The 25,405-nt window shown below is 45.8% G+C and overlaps 1 protein-coding gene across 5 annotated transcripts in view; it reads right to left on the reverse strand.

Moving 5' to 3' along the window:
• ATE1 (arginyltransferase 1) overlaps nucleotides 1-25,405 on the reverse strand; it is a 513,860-nt gene that overhangs the window by 300,898 nt on the left and 187,557 nt on the right. For all 5 annotated transcript variants that reach the window (XM_086922952.1, XM_086922953.1, XM_086922950.1 and 2 more), the window contains exon 6: nucleotides 15,076-15,323. In XM_086922952.1, the coding sequence (XP_086779078.1) occupies nucleotides 15,076-15,323 (248 nt within the window). The remainder of the gene's footprint in view (nucleotides 1-15,075; nucleotides 15,324-25,405) is intronic.

The raw sequence follows: 25,405 nt of genomic DNA on the forward strand, positions 1-25,405 counted from the left end.
CGGTGTCCTTTTTCATTTTGTCCCGTATGGTGTCCACATCAGGACCAAATAAGTAGTCAGGATTAACAGGTTGATTAAGCAGAGTGGTTTGAACTTCATTTTTAAACCCTGAGATGCGTAGCCACGCATGCCTTCTGAGCATGACACTGGTGTTGATAGCCCTGGCTGCTGTGTCTGCTGCATCTAAGGCACATTTGATGGATGCGTTAGATATGAGCTTTCCCTCTTGTATCAGGAATTCTGCCTGTTCCTTATAAAAGGTCTGGAAGATTTGCTCCAGTGTGTCATAGTGCGCCCTGTCATACCTGGCTAACAGGGCCTGCGTGTTTACAATTCGCCAAATGTTAGCTGCTTGAGCAGCCACCCTTTTGCCAGAGGCCTCCAGAATTTTGGACTCTTTGTGTGGAGGTGGCGCTTCGCCAGAGGTCTGAGAATTAGCACGTTTACGTGCATTGGAGAAGACTAAAGAGTCCAAAGGCAGTTGTCCCTTAATGTATGTAGGGTCATCTGGGGCTGGCCTGTATTTTCTCTCTATCCTAGGGTTAATGACCCTCGCCCTGGTTGTGTCTTTAAATATGTTCCCTGCATTTTAAGCACCCCTTTTAGCATTGGCAATGTTTTGACGTTTTTCTCAGAGGTGCTGAAAGTGTCAAAGAGGAAGTTTTCATCAATGGGATCTGCATGCATGCCCACATGGTGATTATATGCTGCCCTTTCTATTAGTGCGTTGAAGGCAGCTGTATCCTCTGTAGGCGATGTTTTAACAGGGTATGCAGTATTGTCAGGAATTGCCTGAGAGTCTCCAGGATCTACAGGGTCAGTCCATGGCTGAGTTTGTGTGTCCTGGTTATTATCCGTCGCATAATTATACTAGTCATTGTCCTCATACTCCACATAGTCATCTGTGCGAGTGGGCGAGTACATATAATACTCTTGCACATATGGTGTGATAGTCTCAAAGAGAACTGGTGATGTTGGAGGTGTCTCTTTTCCTCTTTAGAGGTATTTTGTAGGACTCAACGTTAGTTTCAGGCCTGATTTTTCTTTTTAATAGGGTAACCTTCCCAGTATCGGGGTCAACATACAGTTTGGACTGCTCTTCAGCTGACGGATCCTGTTCTTCAGGTACTTTAGCTCTTTCCCCAAATCTTGGCCTCTTTTGCTGGGTCGGTTCGAATCCGCTATCTTGTTCGACCACTCTCGGATTGACGTGCGGAGGAAGTCCGAATTTTATCGGTCCGAGAGACTTTGGTTGTTGGACCGTCTTAGTGGACTGTATGTTCTTTTTCGGAGCCGTGGTAATCGATCCGACTGTTTTTGGTTGTTCGATAACCATCCTTTGGCCTGGTGTCGACTTCGGAGCTTGCTGCTTCGGAGCGATGTTTTGTTCCCTCGGTTCGACGGAGCTCTTCGGCTCGAGTCTTGATTTTTGCTTTAGTGTCTTCGTGTGCACTTGTTTTGGTTGTTCGACTCGTAGTTTGGGATCGACAACCGTTGTCCGCTCGAGTCCTTTTCATGCAGTGCTAGGCGTTGACGTTGATGTCGTCGGCTAGACGGCCTTCAGCTTAATCGCGGACATAGGAGTAGTGGTTCTGGCCTCGACAACCTTTGCATGCGACCTCGACGGGTCGACGACCTGTTTTTGTTTGGTCGGCTTCGACGGATCCGCCATTTTCAGTCCGAAGAATGAGATGTCGATCAGTTTCGGTTTCTGTTTGGTTGCCATCACTTTCGGTTTCGATTTTTCCAAAGTTTGGTAATGTCGCACCGATGGCTCTAGTATTATATTCTTAGCCGGGCTTAACCGCGGGGCTATAGAATTTGCGTCCTGATCTTGGCTATGCCCTTCCGGCGATGCCTCGACCTGAACCTCTGGATCTGAACCTGCGAATATGTTGGGCTCCGTACTCACGGTCGGCCCAGTGTCCTCGCCAGAGTCGTCCTCGACGGCTCCTATGCCTGGTTCGTCGTCCCCTACCTCGATGATGTCTTCCTCGACGCAGTAGTTTGAGTCGTGTTCAGACCCCTGCTCCGACTGCTGATCCGAGTCTTCAGGCTTGACGACCTCTTCGTCGTCTTCAAAGATGTTCTGTGGCTCGGGCACTGACTTCTGCATTGTCTGTCTCGCCGCACGTCAAACCCGAAGAGTCTTTTTTTGACCTAAACTGAGCACAGGCTAAGCAGTCGGCTTCGTTGTGTTCAGGAGATAAACACTTATTACAGACTGGGTGTTTATCAATGTGTGGGTATTTAGAGTTACAGTTGGGGCATCGCTTGAAAGGCCCTGGTGTCGAGAAGGCCACGCGGCCCGATTCGACGTCCTGAGTAGAAACAGGAATACGTTGTTGGTACCGATCGAAGATACAATACCGACGCCCGAAGGCCTTTTGGCCTTTAGAAAGTTAGAAATCTATTTCTGAACTCCGAGTAACGAAAGTACATCCGAACCCAATGGCGGAAAAAAACAATCTGAGGATGGAGAGGATGCCTATGCGCACTGTAGTCCAGAGGAGGAGCCACCTATCTCGTGATACTTCGAAGTCTCTTCCAGGACAACAATGTGCAATCATCTGGACCCAACACTAGGCGGCGATCTATGCACAATATCAGCAGCCCACATGCCTCGAACACAATGTAACAACTGTGTGTTTAAAGTTACAACAGACCCTAAAGGCTCCCATATGGCCCCAGGTTCCACCCATATCAGTATATGTAACCTTAATTGCAGGTCACGGGTAAAACACCATGCGGGCATCTTCGATCTTCTCATGGATTCGGCCCCAGACATACTGTTTTTGACAGAAACCTGGCTAACCACAGATTCCACTACAATACCAGCATTAGCCTTACCCGCAGGCTGTAGGCTGCTCACTCAGAACAGGTCTAGCGGAAGAGGGGGCGGTCTTGCAGTCATATTCAAAAGTGCCTTTCACTGCTCACTGTCCTCACATACTATTCCAGGCTGCGAAAGAGCCCTGTTTAAAATCTCCTTGTCACATAACTTTACCTTCACAGGCATTCTTATTTATCGCCCACCAGGCCCAGCAAGGGCTTTCCAAGAGGCCCTGGTCCACTCTGCTTCAACCCTTGCCTTAGAATCAGCTAATTTCAACATCATAGGCAATCTTATCCTACTCCTGGAACGCTGGGATACCCAGTAGATCTGCAACTTCCTGGGCGATTTGGAGGCCTGCCAACTTATCCAGCTGGTGGTAGGACCTTCTCACCTATTGGATCCAATCTTTTCGAATCTCTTAAACCTAATAGCTAATACCCCTCTCCCTTTGATTTGAACTGACCACTTTCTGATCTCCCTGCGTCTTGAAATGGCAGGCCCTATCCGGAGGCCCCCTAGCCAATCCCTTATGAAGCGCCCGTCGCACAAATTGGATGAAACTACCTTCCTATCTGCCTTAAATACTTCCCGTCCAGACTGGCCTGCGGACTTGGAGGCAGCTGCTAGAGCCTTTAGGGGCTGGATTAATAATTCACCCGACCAGTGAATCCCGCTGAAACGGACAGGAACTAAGCGCCCGCATACGCATGCATGGTACAATGAATCCCTACGGGCGGAATTTTTTTTTTTTTTATTCTGGAACAGGCCTGAAGACCTACTTATGATTCTGTTGCTAAAATATCTATAGGATGGGCATAAAAACCTTCCAGAAATCAGTTCAAATGGCTAAAGCCTTGTTCCATATCAACTTGATCTCATCTACCTCCAACCCCTCCAAAACTATCTTCTTCCTTAAGAAAGATATGTCTACATCTCCCACAGGAACCAACACCACCATATCTTCCAACACTCATTGTGACTCACTGGCAAGGTACTTTATTAACAAAGTGGAATGTATATACAACACGCTAGAAATGAGGCGGAGTTCCACTGAAGCCATGGTGCCCCCCTCTTGAGCATTCCCACACACCTTACAAACTTTGCCACCCATGTCTCTCGAAGACCTAGCCACCCTAGCAGCTAAAGTCAAATCAGGCTCCCCTGATGATCCCATAAAACCGGATATCACGCCAAAGTCGTCCCACTGCTGAAAAACCCACACTTGACACATCTTTGCCGGAGAACTTTCAACCTATCTCCCTGCTTCCCTACCTGGCCATAATTATGGAGTCCCATGTCAACATCACTCTGACCAAATATCTGGAGTCCAACCAGATCTTAGATAGCTCTCAGAATGGATTTCGTCCCAGGCACAGCACAGAATCAGCCATTTTGGCGGTCACTGAGCAGCTGAGGGACATGCTAGACGAGGGCAATACCTCTGCACTATTTTTACTTGACCTTAGTGCAGCATTGACACGGCTTGAAAAGATCGGGGTCAAGGGCAGGGCTCAGGCCTGGTTTGCCTCTTTTCTATCAGAATGCTCCTTTCAGGTACATGCCCCCCCCTACCAGTCTAGTAATTACCCACTTAGCTGTGGTGTCCCACAGGGTTCTGCCTTTAGCCCCACACGGTTCAACATGTATGTCCGCCCTCTGGCCCTCCTGGCTAAAGAGCGCAACATCAAAATGGTATCTTGCGCGGACGATACCCATCTGGAAATTCACCTTTTCCAACAACCCTGCTTTGGAAAAACTAAAATTCCGGGCCGATGTTCGGGCCATTGCAGACTGGATGGAAACCAACTATCTACAGCTTATTTTAGCAAAGAGGGAGGAGCTCGTGGTTGGCCTGGACAGTGGTTGGCCGGGACACTCACAAGTGGGACTACCAATGGTGGCCCACTGCCTTGGACACTCCTCCCACACAGAAAAACGCGGTTAAAGATTTAGGGGTCCTGATTAACACCGCCCTCTCATTCGAGCCTCATGCAAAAAAAGTGGCCGGTACCTGCTTCGGTCTTCTGCGTGGCTTAAAACCTATTTTAGGATTCTTTGACGCCGCCACCCCCCAACTGATAGTCCTATCAGTCCTCCAAGCAGTTTCCCAATCAGTTGTCCAGTCACGCCCGATTTACTGTAATTGTCTTCTGCTTGGCGTAAATAAAACAGTTACTGCAAGACTCCAACGGGTACAGAATGCAGCAGCACACACTCTCTCTCCCTAGGAAATGTCATACCTCCAATCTTCTTCACCAACTACACTGGCTGCCAATCAAACAGGGTCCAGTTTAGAACCCTCTGCATCACACATGGGATTGTACATGGGCAGGACCCCAAATCCAGCAGGGACTTTGTACCCTTTATGTTCCTCTGCGTATATTGCGTTCCACTGATCTTCATCTGCTGTGCATCCCACGGGTCCGCCGGTGTAGAGCCGGGGGTCGCTCCTTCAAATCTCTGGCCCACGTATTATGGAATTCCATCCTACTGATTGCCTGCAGCACCCAGGATCACTGGGCTTTCAGGAAACTGATCAACACCTGGCTTTTCACTTCCATCTAGCCACATCTCTCCTGGTCACCTGTCCGCTAGAGCTGGGAGGCCCTGTTGCTGGGGCAGCCATGCGCTCTATAAATGTCCCTAACATAACATAACAAACAGATGCTTATAGTGTAAGTAACAATCCATTTGATGGCATGTGTGGCTGAAGATACACATGCTTTGCATAGAATGTAAAGAAGTCCCTCCTAAGAAGCGATGGCTAGCATGTGGGAGATGCAGTAAATAAATGTGCGTAGAGCTGCCTGGCCTACATTGGCGTGTTGGCGTGCTAACAGATCTACAAGTGGTGTTTAGTAAATTTATGTGGTGTAGCTCATGTAGCTGCTTTACAAAATTCAGCTATGGGGATATGACCTAAAAATATAATTGTCACTCCCTTCTTACGAGTAGAGTGTGCTCTGGGAGTGACAGGTGAAGGTCTTTTAGCTATAATGTAGCCAAGTTTCAATGTATTTTACTAACAAGCTGGGTATGTCGGATTTGGATATAGGGTTACCTTTATGTGGTGGCGAAAAAGCTACTAGTTGTTTTGTTTTCCTGATATTTTTAGTTCTATCTGTGTGGAACAAGAGTGCTCTTTTTACATCTAAAAGTGTGAACAGCTCTTTGTGCTACAGAAACAAGATTAGGGAAAAAGACCGGTAGTTCAATGGATTGATTTAGATGAAATTGAGAAACTACCTTTGATATGCATTTTGATTAGTCTGAAGTACTAATTTTTGTTTATGTGTTTGAAAAAATTATTCTTTGAAAGTCTGGACCTCACTAACACGCCTGAGTGATTTTGGCAACTAAAACAAAAGCCACTTTCCATGATAGAAATTGAAGTGGGCATGAGTGTAATAGCTCAAAAGGAGGAACCATGAGCCTAGTAAGCACAATGTTTAGGTTCAAAGATGGTGCTGTAGGCACACGGGGTGGAATGACTCATTTGATTCCTTCCGTGAATGGTTTAATGACAGGAATTCTGAAGAGTGATAGATGCTGTCTATTTTGGAGATAGGCAGTTACTGCTGCAAGATGTAATTGAAGTTCATGCCAACTTGGAATTTTGCAAATGAAGTAAATAGCACTTAATGTCCTGCTCAGTGGCTTTGAAAGGATTAAAGAGTTAGGTTGGCAATAGCAAACAAAATGCTTCCATTTTGCAGTGTCACAGACTTTAGTTGTGGGCCTGCATGCCTGTTTAAGAATATCCATGCACTCTTATGGTAAGTTTAAATAACTAAACTGTAAGACTTCAGGAGCCAAATTGCTAGGTTGAGCATCTTGGGGTCTGGGTGCCTGATTTGACCTTGATCCAGAGTCAGAAAGTCCAGCCTTTTTGGGAGCTTCTTGTGTGGGACTAATGAGAGATGCAGGAGTGCTGTGAACCAGGGTTGACATGCCCAAGTGAGAGCTACTCGGATCCTGGTGAGAGATGTTTGCCTGAGTTTCTGAAACAGAAATGGAATGAGAGGGATAGGTGGAAAAGCATAGATAAAGATCCGTGACCAATTCATCCATAGTGTATTGCCCTTGAATAGGAGGTCAAGGAACCTAGAAGCGAAGTCTGGGGTTTTTGTGTTTTCTTTTGTGGCAAACAGGTCTATGTGAGGAGGCAAGATGGTTGTCCATCCCCGGCAGATATTCTGCCAACAAATGAACGTGATGGTGAAGAGCCAAGATCCATATGGTCTGACAAAGGTGAGACAACTGTGAAGACCTTGACCCCCCCCCCCATCCCCTTTTTTTTTTTTAGAAAATACGTGGCTGTCATATTGTTCATTCGGACTAGGACAACCTTGTGAGATAGAGGGGGGAAAGGAACGCTTTCAGTGCAAGGAATACTGCCTGAAGTTTCAAGTAGTTGATGTGTAGGGACTGAGGTTTGGCATCTCACAGACCTTGTATTGTGTGGTTGTTGAGTTGTGCACCACAACCAGGCTCTGAAGCTACTGTAATTCGAGTGTATGAGGAAAAGGGTCCAGAAAAGGTCACCCCTTCTACAAATTTTTGGGGTGCCACCATGGCAGAGAACGGTGAGTCTGGCGGTCTATCAACATTAGATCATGCTGGTGACCCTGTGACTGAGACCGATGACGAGAAAGAGATTGCTGTAGTGGGCGCATGTTTAGTCTTGCATTGGGAACTATGGCAATGCAAGATGACACCATACCTAGTAGATGCATAACAGTCGGAACTGTGAGTGTACTCTTTGTCTGAAATGGAGGTAAAAGTGCCTGAAAGTTTTGCATCCAAGTTGGATTGGGACAAGCTAGTCCTGTGTGTCGAGTATTGGTCCCAAGTATGGTTGAATTTGAAGAGGTTGAAGGTGGGACTCATGGACATTAATGGGGAACCCTAATTTGTGCAGCTGGTCTATTGTCATTTGTATGTGTCAACACGGTAGATGGGTGTTGGCCTTGATTGGGCAATCATCCAAGTATGGGAATACATGAATGTTTTGTCGACGTAGGTGTGCTGCTACTACTGCTAGGCACTTTGTAAAAACCCTTGGTGCAGTAGTGACACCGAAGGGGAGAACCCTGAACTGGTAATGTTTTCCTGCTATGACAAACCTGAGGTATTTGCAATGAGCAATAAGAATGGGTATATGGAAGCAGGCGTCCTTTAGATCTAAAGTGGCCATAAAGTCGCCCATCTGTAGAAGTGCAATGGCATCCTGTAGAATGACCATTTGAAAGTGTTTGTAAAGGTCATAGCAGTTGAGAGTTCTGAGATTAATCTCAGTGACCCATCTTTCTTTAGTATTAGAAAGAAAAGGGAATACAACTGTGTGCCTTGTTGATGAAGGGGAACTCGTTCTATAGCCCCTTTGAGAAGAAGGGCTGGATCTCGTTTTAGAAGACTTAATTGATCTTGTGATAGTCTGTGATTGTGAGGTAGAATGTTGGGTGGAGTGGTAATGAGTTCCAGACAGTAGCCATGTTGGCTAATGGCTAGGACCCATTGTTCGGTACCTATTAGTTGATGGTTTCCCAGATCGGGTAAAATGACTGCAGTCTTCCCCCGACAGGTGTTACGTGATCAGGAGGGAAGGGTAGGGCAGTCACTTCTTGGGGCGGAGGCTGCACCATGTATGTGTTAAAGCACCCCTACCTCTTCCTCTATTATTTCCTCTATAGGAGCCTTTGTAAAATCCTTCAATCTAAGTGGATGCCCCTGCTTTTGCTGGGAAGTGTAGACATCTGTGGCAAAGGATTTGTATTTGTCCTTGTGCGGTGTCAGTGTCTTTTTTCATTTTGTCTACAGTGGAGCCACTTGAGAGCCAAATGAATGCCCCTTCTCAAAAGGCATGTTCAAAACCGCCTGTTGAACCTCTGGTTTAACCCGTTAAAAGCGCTGCAAATACATCCCCAGTGCGGACGTTCCATTGCGCGGGCGGGATCGGAACGTTCAGCGGACGTGCGCAGCACTAGCGAGGTAGTGCACGCGACGTCCGCCGAACGTTCGCAGCACTTAACGGGTTAAAGGCTGAGCCAGGCATGCCTTTTGAGCAATATAATGGTGTGGATGCCCCTAGCAGCGGTGTCTGCTGAATGTAAGGCATATTAGATTGAATTATTGGAGATGGCCTGAACTTTGCTAACTAGTTGTTGACCCCTTTTTGAGTGTTCTTCTGGAAGATATTGCAGCAGTTCTTCCATTTAATCTCAGTGGGTCCTATCGTAGCATGCAAGTAGGGTTTGTGAGTTAGCACTATACCAATGATTGGCTGCTTGAGCTGCAACACGTTTACCAGCAGGATCAAGGCGCTTTCTCTCTTTCTCAGGAGGTGGGGTGTCTCCCCTTGCCTGACTATTTGCCAGTTTATGAGCTGTGATAGCCACAATGGAGTACGGTGTGTGTAGGAAGGTGGATACCTGACTATGGTTACCCCCAACTTTTTGCCTGGTGTTTTGCTGGTTTTTCGACTTAGTTGACCTGGGACCCTGCTATTCAGGGCCCCAGGCCCACTGCTCTCTCTGTAAAATGGATTCCATGTACCTTAGGTACATATCTAATTGGATACTGAGTCACCTTATCAGTCCCTGTACAGTGTACCTTAGGTACCCAGGGCATAGGTGTACCCAGGGGCTGCAGCATGTATTATGCCACCCCTGGCTGGCCATCCAAATCTGACACAACTGGCTGCACGACAGCTGGGGCAAGGTGGTGTAATCACCCTTTGCTTTAAATATAGTATTCCTATATCTAACCCTAAAATGGACACATGTATTCCTATCAGTCACTCCTATGGCAGGCCTTAACAATCCTGAAGGCAGAGTGCTTGGAATGATGTGAGATGGTGCTCTGGCATGAGCTGAGCCCGTCTGCAGCTTGCGGAACCAAGTCCTAATGGCTGTTCTATGATAACGCGTACCATATACTCTTAAGTGCATTATAATCCTCGCGGTTACTTGCTATCTTTGGTATCGCTTTATCAAAACATGTCGAGTAAGGTGTCATACGAATTGGAATACTAACCCCTCACCAATTCTGGCGACGGGGTTAGCATTCCAAGACACGACATGTATGTAACTGTGAACCCCGGTTAAAGCTAACTCGAGCCTCAGCATCACAAAATGGATGCAGCCACCACAGACACAAGTCTGACCTCCTGCTGCTGGGAGTCCTTCCAGCGAGGAGAGCTTGGACAAAGGGTTTCCTGTCAGGGGCGGTGCTAGCACCATCCCAGACAGGGTTTTGTGTATCCCAGGTAGGAAGGGCTGAGGAGGAAGGTGACTGCAAGTGGCACCCCTGTGCTCACTATGCATCTGCCGGTTTGAACCAGTTCCAGGGGCACACCAGCCCCTGAGCTGGGGAAAGTCCGGACAAGGGAGAGGGGTGTAACCACCCCCCTCCTGGTCCCACCCATGGGCAGGACCTAGTCGCGTGCCAGCCCCTTTCTGTAGTATAAAGGTAGGAGCGGGCCCCCTTCCCAAATTAGATCATTCTGAATCTTGATGACTTTCCACGAAAGAACTCTTGAACCTTTCTGAAGAGTCTCCCTTGTGGCTAAGGAGTAGCCACCCTGCACCAGCGGGCACCATCTAAGCGCATGTGGTTTGCTGCAAGTCCATCCTCCGGATCAAGACTGCCCAGCTCGACGAAACCCGGATTCCCTGGCACCTCTGACCTCTACCTACATCATCAGCCCAGCTGAGATTCGTGGGTGTGACGAGACCTCGAGGGACCGGCCATCTTCAGAACTGCACAACGCTTATCCAGCACGACCGCTGAGGGATCCTCGAGTGCGTGCTTTGGGGTTTGAGAAGCCCTAACCCTGAGCAGCTCCAGCACCGAAGTCCAGCCCCCCAGCATCCACGAGATCTGCGTGGGGCCCTTCTGCTCTTTGCTGCTCACCGCGTTGTCCGGCTACTTGCCTGCTGGCTTGTGGCCCTCCTGACGACGAACCACGACACTTCCATCGCTGGTCTGGTTGCTCCAGACTGGCCCTTGCTCCCCTCCAACAGAGGAGCACCCTGGACCCTCCTGGTCCACTCAAGACGCCATCTTGAGTCCACTGCGTGGGCTTGACTTTGCCAAGGCTTGTTGCTCCAATCCTGGTTTCAGCAGCGCCGACAGCAGACACCTTCGTGGGACAGCTCGCACCTCGATCCTGGTCGCCGACAACGCCTCCTGGTCCGAGAGACTGCAGAGCCCAGCGTCGCCCCCTCACCTGGTCGAGGTGACTTCATCCGGTGCCATCCTGGTGCCCATCTGATCACTGGCTAGTGATTAAGAACCGAGTCCCCTCTGCTTTCAGGTCGTCTCCATCTTCGATCCAGGCTTGGATCACATCAAACTTCATCACTGGTCGCCTGCCAGCAACTTCTTCTTTCAGGCTCCATAGACTGTAACGAGGATTCCCAACGTCTTTTGAACCCTATGCAGCCGCAGCCCCTGGGCTAGGTAACTTGAGCATTTCAGTGCTCCAACGTAGGTTCAATATCTAAGTGTCCAGATCCTTTTTCGTTTTCAGCCTAACTAGTCAGATTCGTTCGATAACACTAACTTTACGAAATCTAGCATCCATAGACTTTGTTCCACATCCCGCGTGAGAGTGCACACTCTGCACCCGATCTCCCTAGGCCTCCTGCTCCTAACCTGAAGGTTCAGTAGTGTAGTCCTAGCAATCCTAAAGCCTCTGGATCGAGATACTTACCTTCTAGTATTTCGCATTCCACTTTTGTAGTATATGGTTTTTCGTGCCCCTCGGGCATTTGTGTAAATTGTGCAACTTGAAGTATTTTCTTAAGAGTTTTGTTGTGTGCTTAGCTCCCTGACTCATAAAGAGATCAGGGTAGACTTATTATAAATAAATATCCTTTTATTTTCATAACAACTTGTGTGGTGTCCTTTCACTTGGTGTTCAAGGGGTATATGTGATGGTATAACAGCTGGCTTAACACGTTCTCTAGAGTTTAGCCTAAAGACTGCTCTTGGCAGCGATTGGGAACAGATGAGCTCCTCAAAATCTCCCAGTGGGCCAAAGAGGAAATTACAAAGAGCGACCTACCCTGGGCAAAAGAGGCTAGAGCATCAATAAGGAATGCATACAGGGTGCTCGATCTGAAGGTCTGCCCACTACAAGATCATATAACAATAGGAAAGAGAGAGCTAAGGCTCCAAGGCACGGATATGTCCCGCACTTATGACCGGGAGTACCTCTCACAAAAAAGCTCAGTAGTCCACATGACATCTGCCTGGGAGCTTGACCAACACTTTCCGTATGTGGACCGGTTACCAAGTCATAACTTAAGGCGGGAAGTCCTAAAAATGAGAATCGGAATAAACCCATGCTACGCGAATAATGGAGCCCGAAATCAAATGATAAGTTGTAATGGGATCTGCACTTGCACTTTAGGTACTACCTGTAATATTATACACATTTTATTAGATTGTATGTGGTTTTTAGATTTACGAAAGGAGATTTTACGTCCGATTTTTAAAAATTATAATATTGTAAATACGATGCAAGCTGCTAAATTGTTGATGGAAATGGAGAACTTAGATATAGCCTGTGCCTTGGGGAAATATATGAAAAAAGTTAAGGTATTCCTCAGCTGCACAGAGTAAGATCTAATAATATAAGCCCTTGACATCAAATAAACGTGAAACAATTAGTGATTAAAATAGTGCTGTATGATTAAGAAGATGATGTATAGATATGAATTGAGCGTCTCATTTAAATTAATTGTGATAACATTCCGGTTTTAAAAACGATAGTCAAAGTATATGTATATTAAGATGTAATATGTTTATTGATACCGCCGTGCTATGTATTTACTGTTGTTTTTATTTTCCCTGTTTTAGTAAGATAAGAGGTAAATTGTACTTTTATGGTTGTAACAAACCAAAATAAAGTTTGTTTTTTTGACTGCTCTTGTCCATGCTACTAGGATAGCTGGTCTATAAGGTTGACTTACAACCAATCATCAATAAGGGTCGTTTGGAATGATACACAGTGATCACTAGAATAGTGAGCACTACATATCAGGCCAACTTCTCACAGTGTGCCCCGGCTACGTGTAAAAAAAGGGGGCCTTGGGAGCCACTTTATATTTATCAACCCGTGGGGCTTTGACTTGGGTATGTACGTATGTCATCAGTGTGCAGTAACATGCGTGGAAGCATGCGCAGAAACTGAGTTTCCTTATGGGTGGGTGACAACATGTCAAATAGGAGTCCTATTCTACGGATTCCCTATGAATTCGACCTCCATGCTAGGTTACTCAATCAGCCGTCCTGGCTGTTTTTTGTAACAGGTTTTGTATCCTAGTTCTTTTGCACCCGTCTTTAGCACTGACCCGCATTGACCAGGGCGTCCTGCTGAAGCACCTGCACCAGGGCTTAGAGGCACAATGCTCAATCTGTACTGCTCTTTCCTCTGTTTGAATAGTACTCATAATGTTGTGATGTCTCGTCTTTCTTCTAGGGTCAAGCCTTTGACCGGTAACATTCCACAAGACTCCTATTGGTGGAGTGGAGAAGTGTGGCTCAATGGTTAGAGCGGCAGACCCTGATGCAGAGGTCTGGCCCGGTACCAGGGTTCAATTCCCCGCCTCGGCGGGTCTTGGGCTCAAAATTCCACAGACCTGATAATTCTTGCCTCGGTGCCTATTCCAATCATGGAGTCCCACTCTGCAACTCTGGGCAATAGCTTGCTTAATCTCCACAACGGCCCCCACAACGCTAAAGATGCCTGGCCTCCACCTTGGGGGTGCCCAGGAGTGGACGCCTCACAGGGAAAGCCAGGATGGGTTCCACAGCGGTATTCGTACAAGCGCCTTGAGACCCTTGCGGGTGAGTAGTGTGCTATACAAGTATCAATTTACAAGTATACAAGTATAAATTTACATTGGTTATGTAGCCGTTTAATGATTCTAAAGTGTACATTCATCCTCTTTGTGCATTCAACCCAGTCACAAGATTTTAGCTTTTATCTGCACACTGATGATAACCAGGGCCTTTTCTACTTGGGTGAGACCATGGGCCTAGAAGACACAAGATTCATATGTGTATGTTGTATATATGTGGCTCGGCAGCAAGTAAATGGCTCAAATTTAATTCTGAGAAGGCAGATCATGGTTGTGGGTGCCACAGAAGACCTCTCAGCCTGACGTTTTGTGTCCTAGCATGGTGTCTCTTCCTCTCTCAGGAAGAAAAGAATATTGGGGTCACAGGAAACTCATCCCTCTGCCGTAATGGCCACGTTGGTGGTATCTTCTGCCGGTTTCATCCATCTCCAGATTATTGGAAATCCGATCATGCATGACACCATGGCATCTGTGGTCTCCAAAGTGACCTAGTTCTAAATTTCCTGGTTCTGAACCAGCTCTGAGCATTTGTGTGCGGTACCATAAGGATGGCATGCCTAGGATATTCGTCAAGTACGTAACTTGTTAAAGCCCTTACAACGGCTGACCTCCGTCCATGGGTATTTCAAGGGCTTACCTTGTAAAACTCATGCAATAGCTGACCTCCCTCCATGGCTTCTGCTATTGAAGGTTACAAAATATTTATTATGTCTGTTCGGCGCAGCCTCGGGCAGCTTCCAGCCTAAACTCTCATCCTAATACTAGCCTTGCGATAAAATGATTGTGCCATCCAACGAAACAAGTTATGTACTACGAAAGGGATTGGGGGTCCACGCTACCTCTGAACATCAGAGTTCCCGGCACAGTCATAAGGAAAGTGTCAAAGATCGTCAAGCATGCCAGGAAAATGTTCACTGCAACCACCAACCTAGAGGCAATAAATATTGACAAACCGGGTCAGGCACCAATGTCTCAATCTCCAGATTGGGTCTGATCACTAAGAATTCTACTGGTGTACTGCTTTTATCCAGCTCGAACTTTAGAGCATTTTACAATGCAGAGCAAATTACAGTGCAGTACTGCAGACACATACAATGGGTCACATGACACTTTGTCAATGTCCACTGCTGAATTAGCATGGTCTTCATTAGGAAAGTGATATGTTATAAGTCACTACAAAAATGTCAGTTTTAAGTGGCTTCAAGTTATGGGCCCAAGAAAAAGGCATCAGCACCCAGAGGAATGAACTGAGTCAGAATGAGAAGAAGGAGGACAGTGCGAAATTATCAATTACTATCACTGTGTCAGGCTTACACATCTATTTAAAGAGCAATCTGAATTCTTATACAGTTGATATCACACACCTACCTCCAGTACATGTGCAGGCTTCTCCAGTGATGCCTCTGTAAGGAAGTCTTCAATAGACTTGGCCATACCACCATCAGACTTTGCTGGACCGCCGTCAGTCTTACTTGGTGAGCTTGCAGCTGCCTCTTTCACTGCAGGCTGTGTATCACCGGTCCCCGCCTGCTTCTGCAGCAGCTTTTGCAATTTGCGCTCCCTACGGAGGTCTTTAGCTTTCCGGCAAGGCGGACGGCTGGTATCAGCCCCTTTGCCTAAGGAGACAAATGTGTGTTATACTTAAGATGGCAAAAACATTCAACCTACAAATCTGCAGAAAATCAAATACTCAAAATACCTCCCCAACATCTTCCTGCATGTTTTGAACATCCAACTGTAGATTGCTGAGCACTGAAGCTAAACAGGGGGCATGTTCACCCCCATACTGATGCCAAGTCAACTGGAAATTGGTGACATGAATCGTGGAACCATCAAGTGGTTCCAGGTGTGTCTTCTAGGGAGGATGTATAGGCAGCCCACCATGATATCAAAGACCACCACATTTTTATAAGTCTGCAGTACTGAAATGTAAGAATGGCATCTAAAAGCTCACTTTAAATATAAGGAGTGGACCCTACAACACATCAAACCACTCATGCCGGTTTTAGAAGGCTACAGCACTCTTTATTTAAGATGCCTTGGGGTGGAGAGCATTGGTTGAAACAAACTAAAGACAAAGCAACAATATAATCAGATCTAGATCCCCTTCTGAGCGCCCCATCCCCTTTTTGTTAACAGTTTGGCACAGCAGTGATCAGATTGAAGGCCTTCTTAGAGGTTATTGTGTAGATGGTTGGTGAGTAACTGGTTTACCAACAATTAGCAATGAGGAAGATACAAATCAATAGTGTTTACTTTTTCAGAAACAGTTTCTCAAAAGCGCAAACATTGTTTTATATGCTTCTAGTACAAAGCCATGCCATCCAACAACAGTGACTAGACAAATATTTTACATGGCCCCCTGGCTTTCAAGGATGAAGCACCTGTAAGAGGTTGGCTTAGTATATGGTGATCACTTATGTAAGTGTAGCACCCTGCACTCATCCAGACAACTCTTATGGTGATTTTACTGGTCTTAGACAACCTTAGAAAGCTCTCTGAGTGATAGCTGTGGAGAGCAACCTCCAGGCTTAGTATAGAAGAAGTGGAAAGCAGCTTGTTTTACAAGTACTTAATCTTATGGTATAGGTTAAGAGAAAAAGAACCACACAGTGTAGTTATAACAATATGTATTTATTATTAACACTCACACAATATATTATCTCCTACTCGGAGATATAAACACAATACTCACAATACAGGGGAGTGACTCCTTCACTCCAAGGGAGATTCCTTCCGGTGTCTTGGATGTCCACAGGCCTTGTGAAGCACCTATTTGGAGCACAGGCACAGACATTGCAGCAAACTTCCAGGACGACGTGATCAGGAGCAGCAGGGGCCTTTTCCCAGGTGCTGTCTCGGTTCCCAACGTGAAGTCCTGCGAGGTCCAGAGTGCCCACACGGTTAAAGTGGTATTTGATCTGAATCTTGTTCCACGACTAATCTAGTGACCCACCCATAGGTGAGCCCTTAAGTACCCCAAGGAAAGGATTGGGCGGTTCAGAAGTCCCTTCCAGAGGAAGATATATGAGGAAAGGGTCTCAGTGAACCATTTAGACATTAGTCATGTTTATTTACAACGACAATAATAAAGACATTAAAGCAAAATCTACAATACATGAAATACGATAACAGTGCCCCAAGACAGGAGGGAAAGAGGGAAAATAGCGTGATGCTGTGAGAAAGAAAGAAAGAAAGTAGTAAGAAATGAAAATAGTTGTGACAAGGAATTATTTCAAAATCATTAAACATTTACAAACTAGGTTGGCTTCAGATCCCTGAGCCAAAACATGGAATCACAGATTTCCAAACATTCGTCAAGAATCATGTATTTGACGCTGGCATTCTATATCCAAAGAATAGGGGCGGCGTCAACTGAGATGAAAGGGAGTAGCCGTCGACGTTTCGACCCTACGCTACAAATGTAGGTGTACTTAAGGCCTTACATCGGGGTCTTCATCAGGACAAGAAGCGTAAAACCAAGGGTACACTATGAATTCATGGTGCGTGTAGAAATTAATTTCACACGGTGGTAAATTTCTTTCTTTTCCCAATCGTCAATATCTGGAAAAGGTAGAACGTAAGTGCGTATAATCTTATAGTAGTTATGGAGCTGCGGTCTATCACGAACACAAGACCTAATCGGGCGTGTTGCCGCGTCGTGCTCGGTCACATTCCAAAACGGGTGGTTTCCTGGTAGAATCTGATGCGACTACAGAGTGCTTTCTCCCGTGATTGAGAGCGGATCCCGAATTAGGTGGAATACTTCTACCAGGAAACCACCCGTTTTGGAATGTGACCGAGCACGACGCGGCAACCCGCCCTGATTAGGTCTTGTGTCGTGATAGACCCCAGCTCCATAACTACTATAAGATTATACGCACTTACGTTTTACCTTTTCCAGATATTGACGATTGGGAAAAGAAAGAAATCATTCCAATAATTTACCACCGTGTGAAATTAATTTCTCCACGCACCATGAATTCATAGTGTACCCTTGGTTTTACGCTTCTTGTCCTGATGAAGACCCCGATGCAAGGCCTTAAGTATGCCTACATTTGTAGCGTGGGGTCGAAACGACGACGGCTACTCCCTTTCATCTCAGTTGACGCCGCCCCTATTCTTTGGATATAGAATGCCAGCGTCAAATACATGATTCTTGACGAATGTTTGGAAATCTGTGATTCCATGTTTTGGCTCAGGGATCTGAAGCCAACCTAGTTTGTAAATGTTTAATGATTTTGAAATAATTCCTTGTCACAACTATTATCTTTCTTATTTCTTTCTCACAGCATCACGCTATTTTCCCTCTTTCCCTCCTGTCTTGGGGCACTGTTATCGTATTTCATGTATTGTAGATTTTGCTTTAATGTCTTTATTATTGTCGTTGTAAATAAACATGACTAATGTCTAAACGGTTCACTGGGACCCTTTCCTCATATATCAAATAGCACCCAGGTCCCCAGTGACTTATTTGGGTAAACCCCCCTCTTCATTTATCCTTCCAGAGGAAGGGCTGGACAGTGGGGAGGATACTCTCATGTCCTTTGTCCAGTTTCACACCAGAGCAAGAGCCAACAGCTCCCTGAACTGGTTTAAACTGGAGTATGCAAGGAGGGCACCAAATGTGCCCTTCAAGGAGTCTCAGTGGCGCTGGCAAGCGCCCCCCTCCCTGGCCCAATACACAAGGTCCTGTCTGGGAAGTGGTCACACTTTTCTGTGACAGGAAACCTATAGTTTGCTGTCCGGGTCTAGTAGACTGGTACCGGGAGCACTGAGGGCCTCCCGGAGTAGATTTGCAGTGCATGCAATCATAAACCGTTTACAGTGTGGGGGTATGATTCCAACATGTTTGATACCAAACACGACAGGTTTCGGTTACAGCCAGTATAGAGATAGCCATTGCGTAATGACGCATGGCAACTCTATGCATCTTAATGGCTGATGCACTAACAACCCGTGAGAATGGTCTGCGAAGGTTGTAGGGGTGTCCTGCTCATGCAGGGGCACCCTCACACTTTGAAGCAAGCACCCTGCCTTCAGGATTGAAAGGTCTGCCTTAAGGGTGACTTATAGGTTTTAAGAACAGTGACCTCCGATATAAGGAAACGTATTTCTGTCGTAAGTGGGCTAGCACCAGCTTACACAGGCTGCAATGGCAGGCCTGTAGTCACAATTTGAGTGGTCTCTCATGGGTGGCATAATACATGCTGCAGCCCATGGGAGACCGCTGGTGTACCTATGCCCTGGGGTACCTTAGTACCATATACTAGGGACTTATCAGGGTACACCAGTAGCTAATCTGGAGTGTACCCAAGTACTCACCAAGTCCAATTTAGAAAAGAATCACAGATAATGGGGTCCATATTAGCCGGATCCCAGTCAGACTAGTTAGTAAAACATAATGACACCAGCAAAAAGTGGGAGTGACAATGAAAGCAGTTCCTACTTTTCTACAGCACCTATACTTGGTGATTATTTGTTGTGTCATCAAATGCAGTCCTATATGTGGAGTGCTGAGTGCCGTTTTCCTCAATGCAAAAGTGCCCTGTCATGAACTATGGTAAAGGACATTGACAGCCGGGAACCAAGAAGCATTAATCTTCTCAGCCAATGTGTTTGAATCAGGGCTGATGCACAGTTTGGCTGATCTGAGGTGCCTTTAGAATTTGTTTGGTGCAATGTTTTTGCTGATGCTTCCATGGACCGCTCTTGTGAGGCGGCTGTAGGCCAGGCATCGGATTTTGATGTAGATTCTTCTTCTACCTGGCAGTAAGTGAATGTTTAAAGGATGGAGAGTGCAACGTCCCTTTCATTAAGGCTGGCAAGGAGTCTGGCACCCTTGTGTGTTGTACTTTTTAACATTTGGTAGATTTGATAGTCCGATTCTGATGAATACAAATTGTAGACCTAATCACAATTTGTGACTAGAATGACAGCTACAGTATCAGAAAGGTCGAGAAAATAAGAGATATTCCGAGCTTGCATACGTGTGGCAGATCTGTCATACATGGGACAAGCTTTACCAACAGAGAATTTGGAAGATGATTGGCAGCAAACACTTTAACCTCACCAAACCTCCTGGCTTATGAATAGTAGTACTGCAGCGTTTCACTTAGACCCTAAAAGCCTACAGCTATTTAGACTTAAAGTTCTCAGGAGCATGGCATGCATTCTTATAAATACTGGTTAGAGTCCTCTACGAAGTTGTAGTTCTCCATGTTTGTTACATGATGTTGCTTGAGAAATGAAGGGAGAAAGTTTATGAATAATTATTCCCGACATAGAATTCATGACTGGTCGAGAAGGAAGGGGGTCACAATGGCCTCCCTCTCACAGCACATCACTCTTGGCAGGTCTTCATACAGTAAGGGAGTTGGCTACTTGCTAAGCAAAGGCCAAAGTTCAAAATACTTATTTTAGTTGACGAAGGCACCAGGTGCTTTGACCATTCCTATCTCACCCAGTCATCACAATCCCTGCCTGCTCAATCACTACAATTGACCATTATGGAACTTAATGCAAGTCTTGATCAGATCTACTTGCAACACCTTTAAAGAAAGATCACGTTCTTACTCGAACATGGACCACTGTTTTGTAAATATGGCGGACACAGATTTAGCTAACGTGTGGTTGTATGTGGTAAAACTGCTGTCCACAACGTAAATGTCTCCATTAAGGCCCAACTATCCTCACCGAAGAATCCCCATTTCTACTAACTATTTGTAAATGCTCAAATACACATACTACGGTCATTGCTCTGCTGAAAGGCCTGGTCAACAAATCAATACATAGCGAATGAAAGTAATGGATATGTATAATTGGTTGCTTTTCATGCAAAGACAATACAGCTAAAGCCATGTAACAAGAACTAAAGCATTATGGGTTACATCAGTGCAGTGATGTAACATCTTAGCCCTGCGAGTCTGGGCCCAGCTGTTTTCTCCTGTAAAATCCTGGTACCATGGAATCTATGAAGTAGTGATTTTTTATGCTAATTATACTGGTGTGAGAAAATGGAACTTGACGTTTGCACTGCAGCCATAAACCTGTGAATGTACATTTATGAGTCAATTTGACCTAATAACAGGTTTTATTGGTTACAGCCAACATTATTACATCTAAAAAAAAAAAGGAAAAGGAAAAGAAATTCAAAAGTGAAGCTTTTAAAGCAACCCTCCCTCAACATCGATTACTGATGTGTTATCTTTATTGTGTTATATTGATTACTCATTGTGCAACCATGTTATTTAATGTTTTATGATTTTCAAAGGTAGATTGTATTTTTGGTTTTCATGTCAGAATGCAGTGTTTGTGATATCATCAAGCTTTTAGCTTGCAAATTGGTCGGCTTTTGTACGTTTGGTGAATGTCTTTTAATGTTATATTTTACGACAGTGAGTGCTGAGTTTAGCAGAGTTTTGTAAAAGTGGTCACTTTCTTAATATTTTGTCATGGTTTTGTGATAGTTTACCTCCTTAACGTCTTTTCAGGTCACTTTTGTGTTGTTTGTTTTAAAGGAATGGGCGTGTTGGTGTAGACTAATAGAGTATGGAGTATTTATCTGTCCCTGAATATTTTTTTCTCCTTACTGCCACTATTAAAGGGCGACTTTAAGTTATATTGGTACTGAAGACAGGGAAGTGGAAGAAAGAAAAATACAGGCAACCAGATTTCTCCATCCATATATGGAAGGAGAACCACAGCCCAGTACCTATCAGGAAGGTCCTTCTCCTTCTTCAATTTGAGAAGCGCTAGAGACACACCCCGCTGAAGACACCCATAGTGGCACAGTGAAGAGTCCATCTTCCCAAACCCTCCGACTGTGTCTATGCCTTCAACTCTGTACAACGCACTGTTGCCTTCCGCCATGATACAGACACCACATATGTAACATGCATAAGCTAACTTGTTTTGCCCCTTTTAGTTTCTGGGACGAAAGTTTGTGTCGTTGTTAATAAAGGTTTAAACACAAGTGCAAAAAGTGGGGACAGATCTGCATTCGGTACGTGTGGAACAGTGAAACCTGTGTGTATTGAGTCTGTGTGGAACTCTGGGGTGTATGTAAGATTGTATGAAGGCTTAGCACACAGAGGGGTTTGCATGTTTTAATGTCTGAACATCCATGGAAATGTGTTTCTTTGGTGTGTTCATTTGATGATGGATGTGTAGAGCATTCTATGTTTGGATGCAATAAAGATGTGTTTAGGTTTGTGTCTTATTTATTTATTTATTTTATGATTTATAGAGCGCCTGGTGACCCGTTGGCATCCCCGCGCTATAGACTTGTGAGAACCAGGAGGAGAAGGACCGGGAGAACTATTTGGGAAATAGGAAGGTTTTTAGTTTTTTCCGGAAGAGGGCGTGACAGGGTTCCAGACGCAGATTGCGAGGAAGTGCGTTCCATCCTGCAGAGGCTTTGACAGAGAAGCGACGGCCACCGGTACGAGCCTTCTTAAATTTTGGAACAATGGCCAGATGTTCGTCGTCAGAGCGAAGTGTTCTGGGGGCTTTGTAGGGGGCGACCAGGTCTTTCAGGGCGGCTGGGCCGGCACCATTGATGAGTTTGTGGCTGGTGCACAGGGCTTTAAACTCTACTCGCTGGCGGACAGGAAGCCAGTGCAGAGCCTTGAGGGCCGGTTTGGCAGAGGCTCTGGGAGGGAGGTTCATAATGAGCCTCGCCGCGGCGTTTTGTGCCCGTTGGAGTTTGGCCAAGGTGAATTCCGGTGCGCCGAGGTAGACGGCGTTACGGAAGTCAAGCCGGGCTAAGATGAGCCCTTGAACCAGAAGTTTCCTGGAGAGGGGGGGGAGGAGAGGGAGAATTTTGCGAATTGACCGCAGGAGGCCAAAACATGTTCCAGCGGTCTTGGTTGCCTGGGTCTTTATGGTGAGGTTCGGTTCCAGCCAGACTCCTAGCGTTTTGATTTCTGTCTTTGGTGTGGGTATCTCACCAAAGGCGTCCTTGATTCCGCTTACGGTAGCTTTGATTAGGGGCACGCTTCTAAAAGTCATGCAGAAGTGCATCACACACTGGAAGAAGTGTTTGACACTCGTCTCTGTGAGCGGTCTACATTGACAACGGTTCGGACGCAACATACATGTGTATACAGGGGTATATTCAGTGTGTTAAATTTGGTTAAGAGTGATTGTGCACACAACAGGCACAAGTGTTATCCAGGAGGACAGCCTCTTACCCAATGCTGCATGCATGTTTGTTCTGTGTTTTCTTTACAGGCACGTGAAAGCACAGCTTAGTGGAAGGCGCCTACCTTTCTTTTCAGCTTAACCCGGCGCACAAGCCGCACTTAAAAAAGCAATCAGCCTTATTCAATCGTCTTAGCTGGGAGCAGTTGGCGCTTCAGAGCTAAAACGTATTAAATACTTGGGTGCAAAACCAGGCAGTAACTTTGGTGAGCCTTATTTCAGTTTGTCTGTGCAGCCTAATATATGGTTTTAATGCATGTCCTTTAGTCCAATGTTTTATTTCATTTTAAATGTGCCTGCCTGTACAGCAGGCTTTCCATTCCATAATGGACGCATGAGTCTTGGATTTTCACTATACCTCGAGCACAGTGTAGGAGAGTAGGGTCTGCAATCCTATGGTCACCCCAGACTTTTGCTTTTTGCTTCACTGGTTTACAACTTTCCCTGGCTGTGGGCCTGCTAATCACAGACGGAAGAGACTGGGACACAGAAGGACTGGCTGCTCGTTATAAACAAACCTCATCATCTCCCACCTGCCACAGGAAAATATAGATTTAAATCAGGATTCCTAATGACTCATCTTCTACAGGATCCTTACTTTGTCCACATATTTCTATCATAAGCAGATCATTACGGGCGCAGAATACGAGCACTAGAAATCACCAGGAAGGTTACATCTACCTTTTTAAATCGGGAACAACATAGAATGTCCTTTACAGTCATCTGATCAATATCAATGTGTTAGAGATAGCAAATACAGAATTCCTGAGGAAGGCTAACCGCCGAAACGTGTTGAAGAGGAATTGGTAATGTATTTCACCAAAAGATTGATCAACTCATTGAGATTTATCTGTGTTTGTGATTTATTGATTTGTGTATATGGTCATTGGTAACAGGATGCTTTGTGTATAGTCACAAAATATGTAAAGTTTTTATAAAAAATATAGATACAAATATGTGAACAAACTTTTTTGATACAACTCAATAAAATTAAACAAAAAATAGTTTATATAAAAATTCACTAGTACCTGAATCTTCTTTCAGCGTCTTAACTGGGTGATTTAAATCCTTGCACATAACCCGGTGCAAATTCCTTTTTTCCTAAAAGTATAGTTTCCCTGCTAGGCTTTATCCTGTAAGGTAGGGGCCCCCTATTTTCATACCAGGCCTGCTAATCAGACCCACAGCCTAGCTGTTCTCTCTCTAAATTGACATCCATGTACTTTGGGTGCACTTACCAATTGGTATTGGGTCACTCTTGTAAGTCCTTGTACAGTGTACCATAGGTACACAGGGCATAGGTGCACCCAAGGCCTACCAGGGGCTGCAGCATGTATTGTGCCACCCCTGGCTGGCAATCTAAACAGACACAACTGGCTGGTAACACAGCTGGGCAAGGTGGTGTAATCACCCTTTCCTATAGATATAGTATACCTATATCTAACCCTAAATGGACACATATACTCCTATAAGTCACTCCTATGGCAGGCCATAACAATCCTGGAGGCAGAGTGCTTGGAATTATGTGAGATGGTGCTCTAGCATGAGCTGAGCCTGTCTGCAGCTTTCGGAACCAAGTCCTTTAGCTGTTTCCATGATAACGCTATACTATATACTCTTAAGTGCATTATAATCCTCGCGGGTATTGCTAACTTTGGCATAGCATTATCAAAACATGTCGAGTAAGGTGTCATACGAATTGCAATACTATCCCCTCGCCAGTTCTGGCGACGGGGGTAGCATTCCACTCTTTTAGAGGAACACGACATATATGTAACTGTGAACCCCGGTTAAAGTTAACTCGAGTCTCAGCATCACAAAAGGAATGCTGCCACCACAGACACAAGTCTGACCTCCTGCTGCTAGGAGTCCTTCCAGCGAGGGAGGCTCGGACAAAGGGTTTCCTGCCTTGGGAGGTGCTAGCACCACCCCAGACAGGATTTTGTGTATTGAGATAGAACAGGCTGAAAGGAATGAGACATGCATGGGGCACACAAGGTATCCCTGTGCATACCCCGGTTCAAACCAGTTGCTGGGGCACTCCAGCCCCAGCTCTGGCGCGAAACCGGACAAAGGATAGGGGGTGTAACCACCCCCCTTCCTGGTCCCACCCATAGGAGGGACCTAGTCATAGTACAGCCCCCTTTAGGAGAATAAAGGTAGGAGCTGGTCCCATTCCAAATTAGATTAATCCTGATTTGAAACTACAAAGAAGGAAACTCTGGACTTCGACGTTCTGTTCCACAGAAGACTGAAGAAATCTCCCTTGTGGCCAAGGAGTGACCACCCTGCATCTGCAGGCACCATCAAGCGTCCTAGCGGTTCACTTTGTCGTCCTTCCTACCGGAACCAGACTTCAGAGCCCGACGAGATCCGGACTTCCAGACCTCTCCGACCTCTACCTACATCTGCAGCACAGCTGAGTTCCGTGGGTGCGACGAGACACGTGGGACCAGCCATCTTGGAGAAACTGCACTTCGCTTCCAGCACGACT

The sequence above is a fragment of the Lissotriton vulgaris genome, chromosome 5, assembly GCF_964263255.1.
Source record: "Lissotriton vulgaris chromosome 5, aLisVul1.2, whole genome shotgun sequence".
NCBI classification, from domain to species: Eukaryota; Metazoa; Chordata; class Amphibia; order Caudata; family Salamandridae; genus Lissotriton; species Lissotriton vulgaris.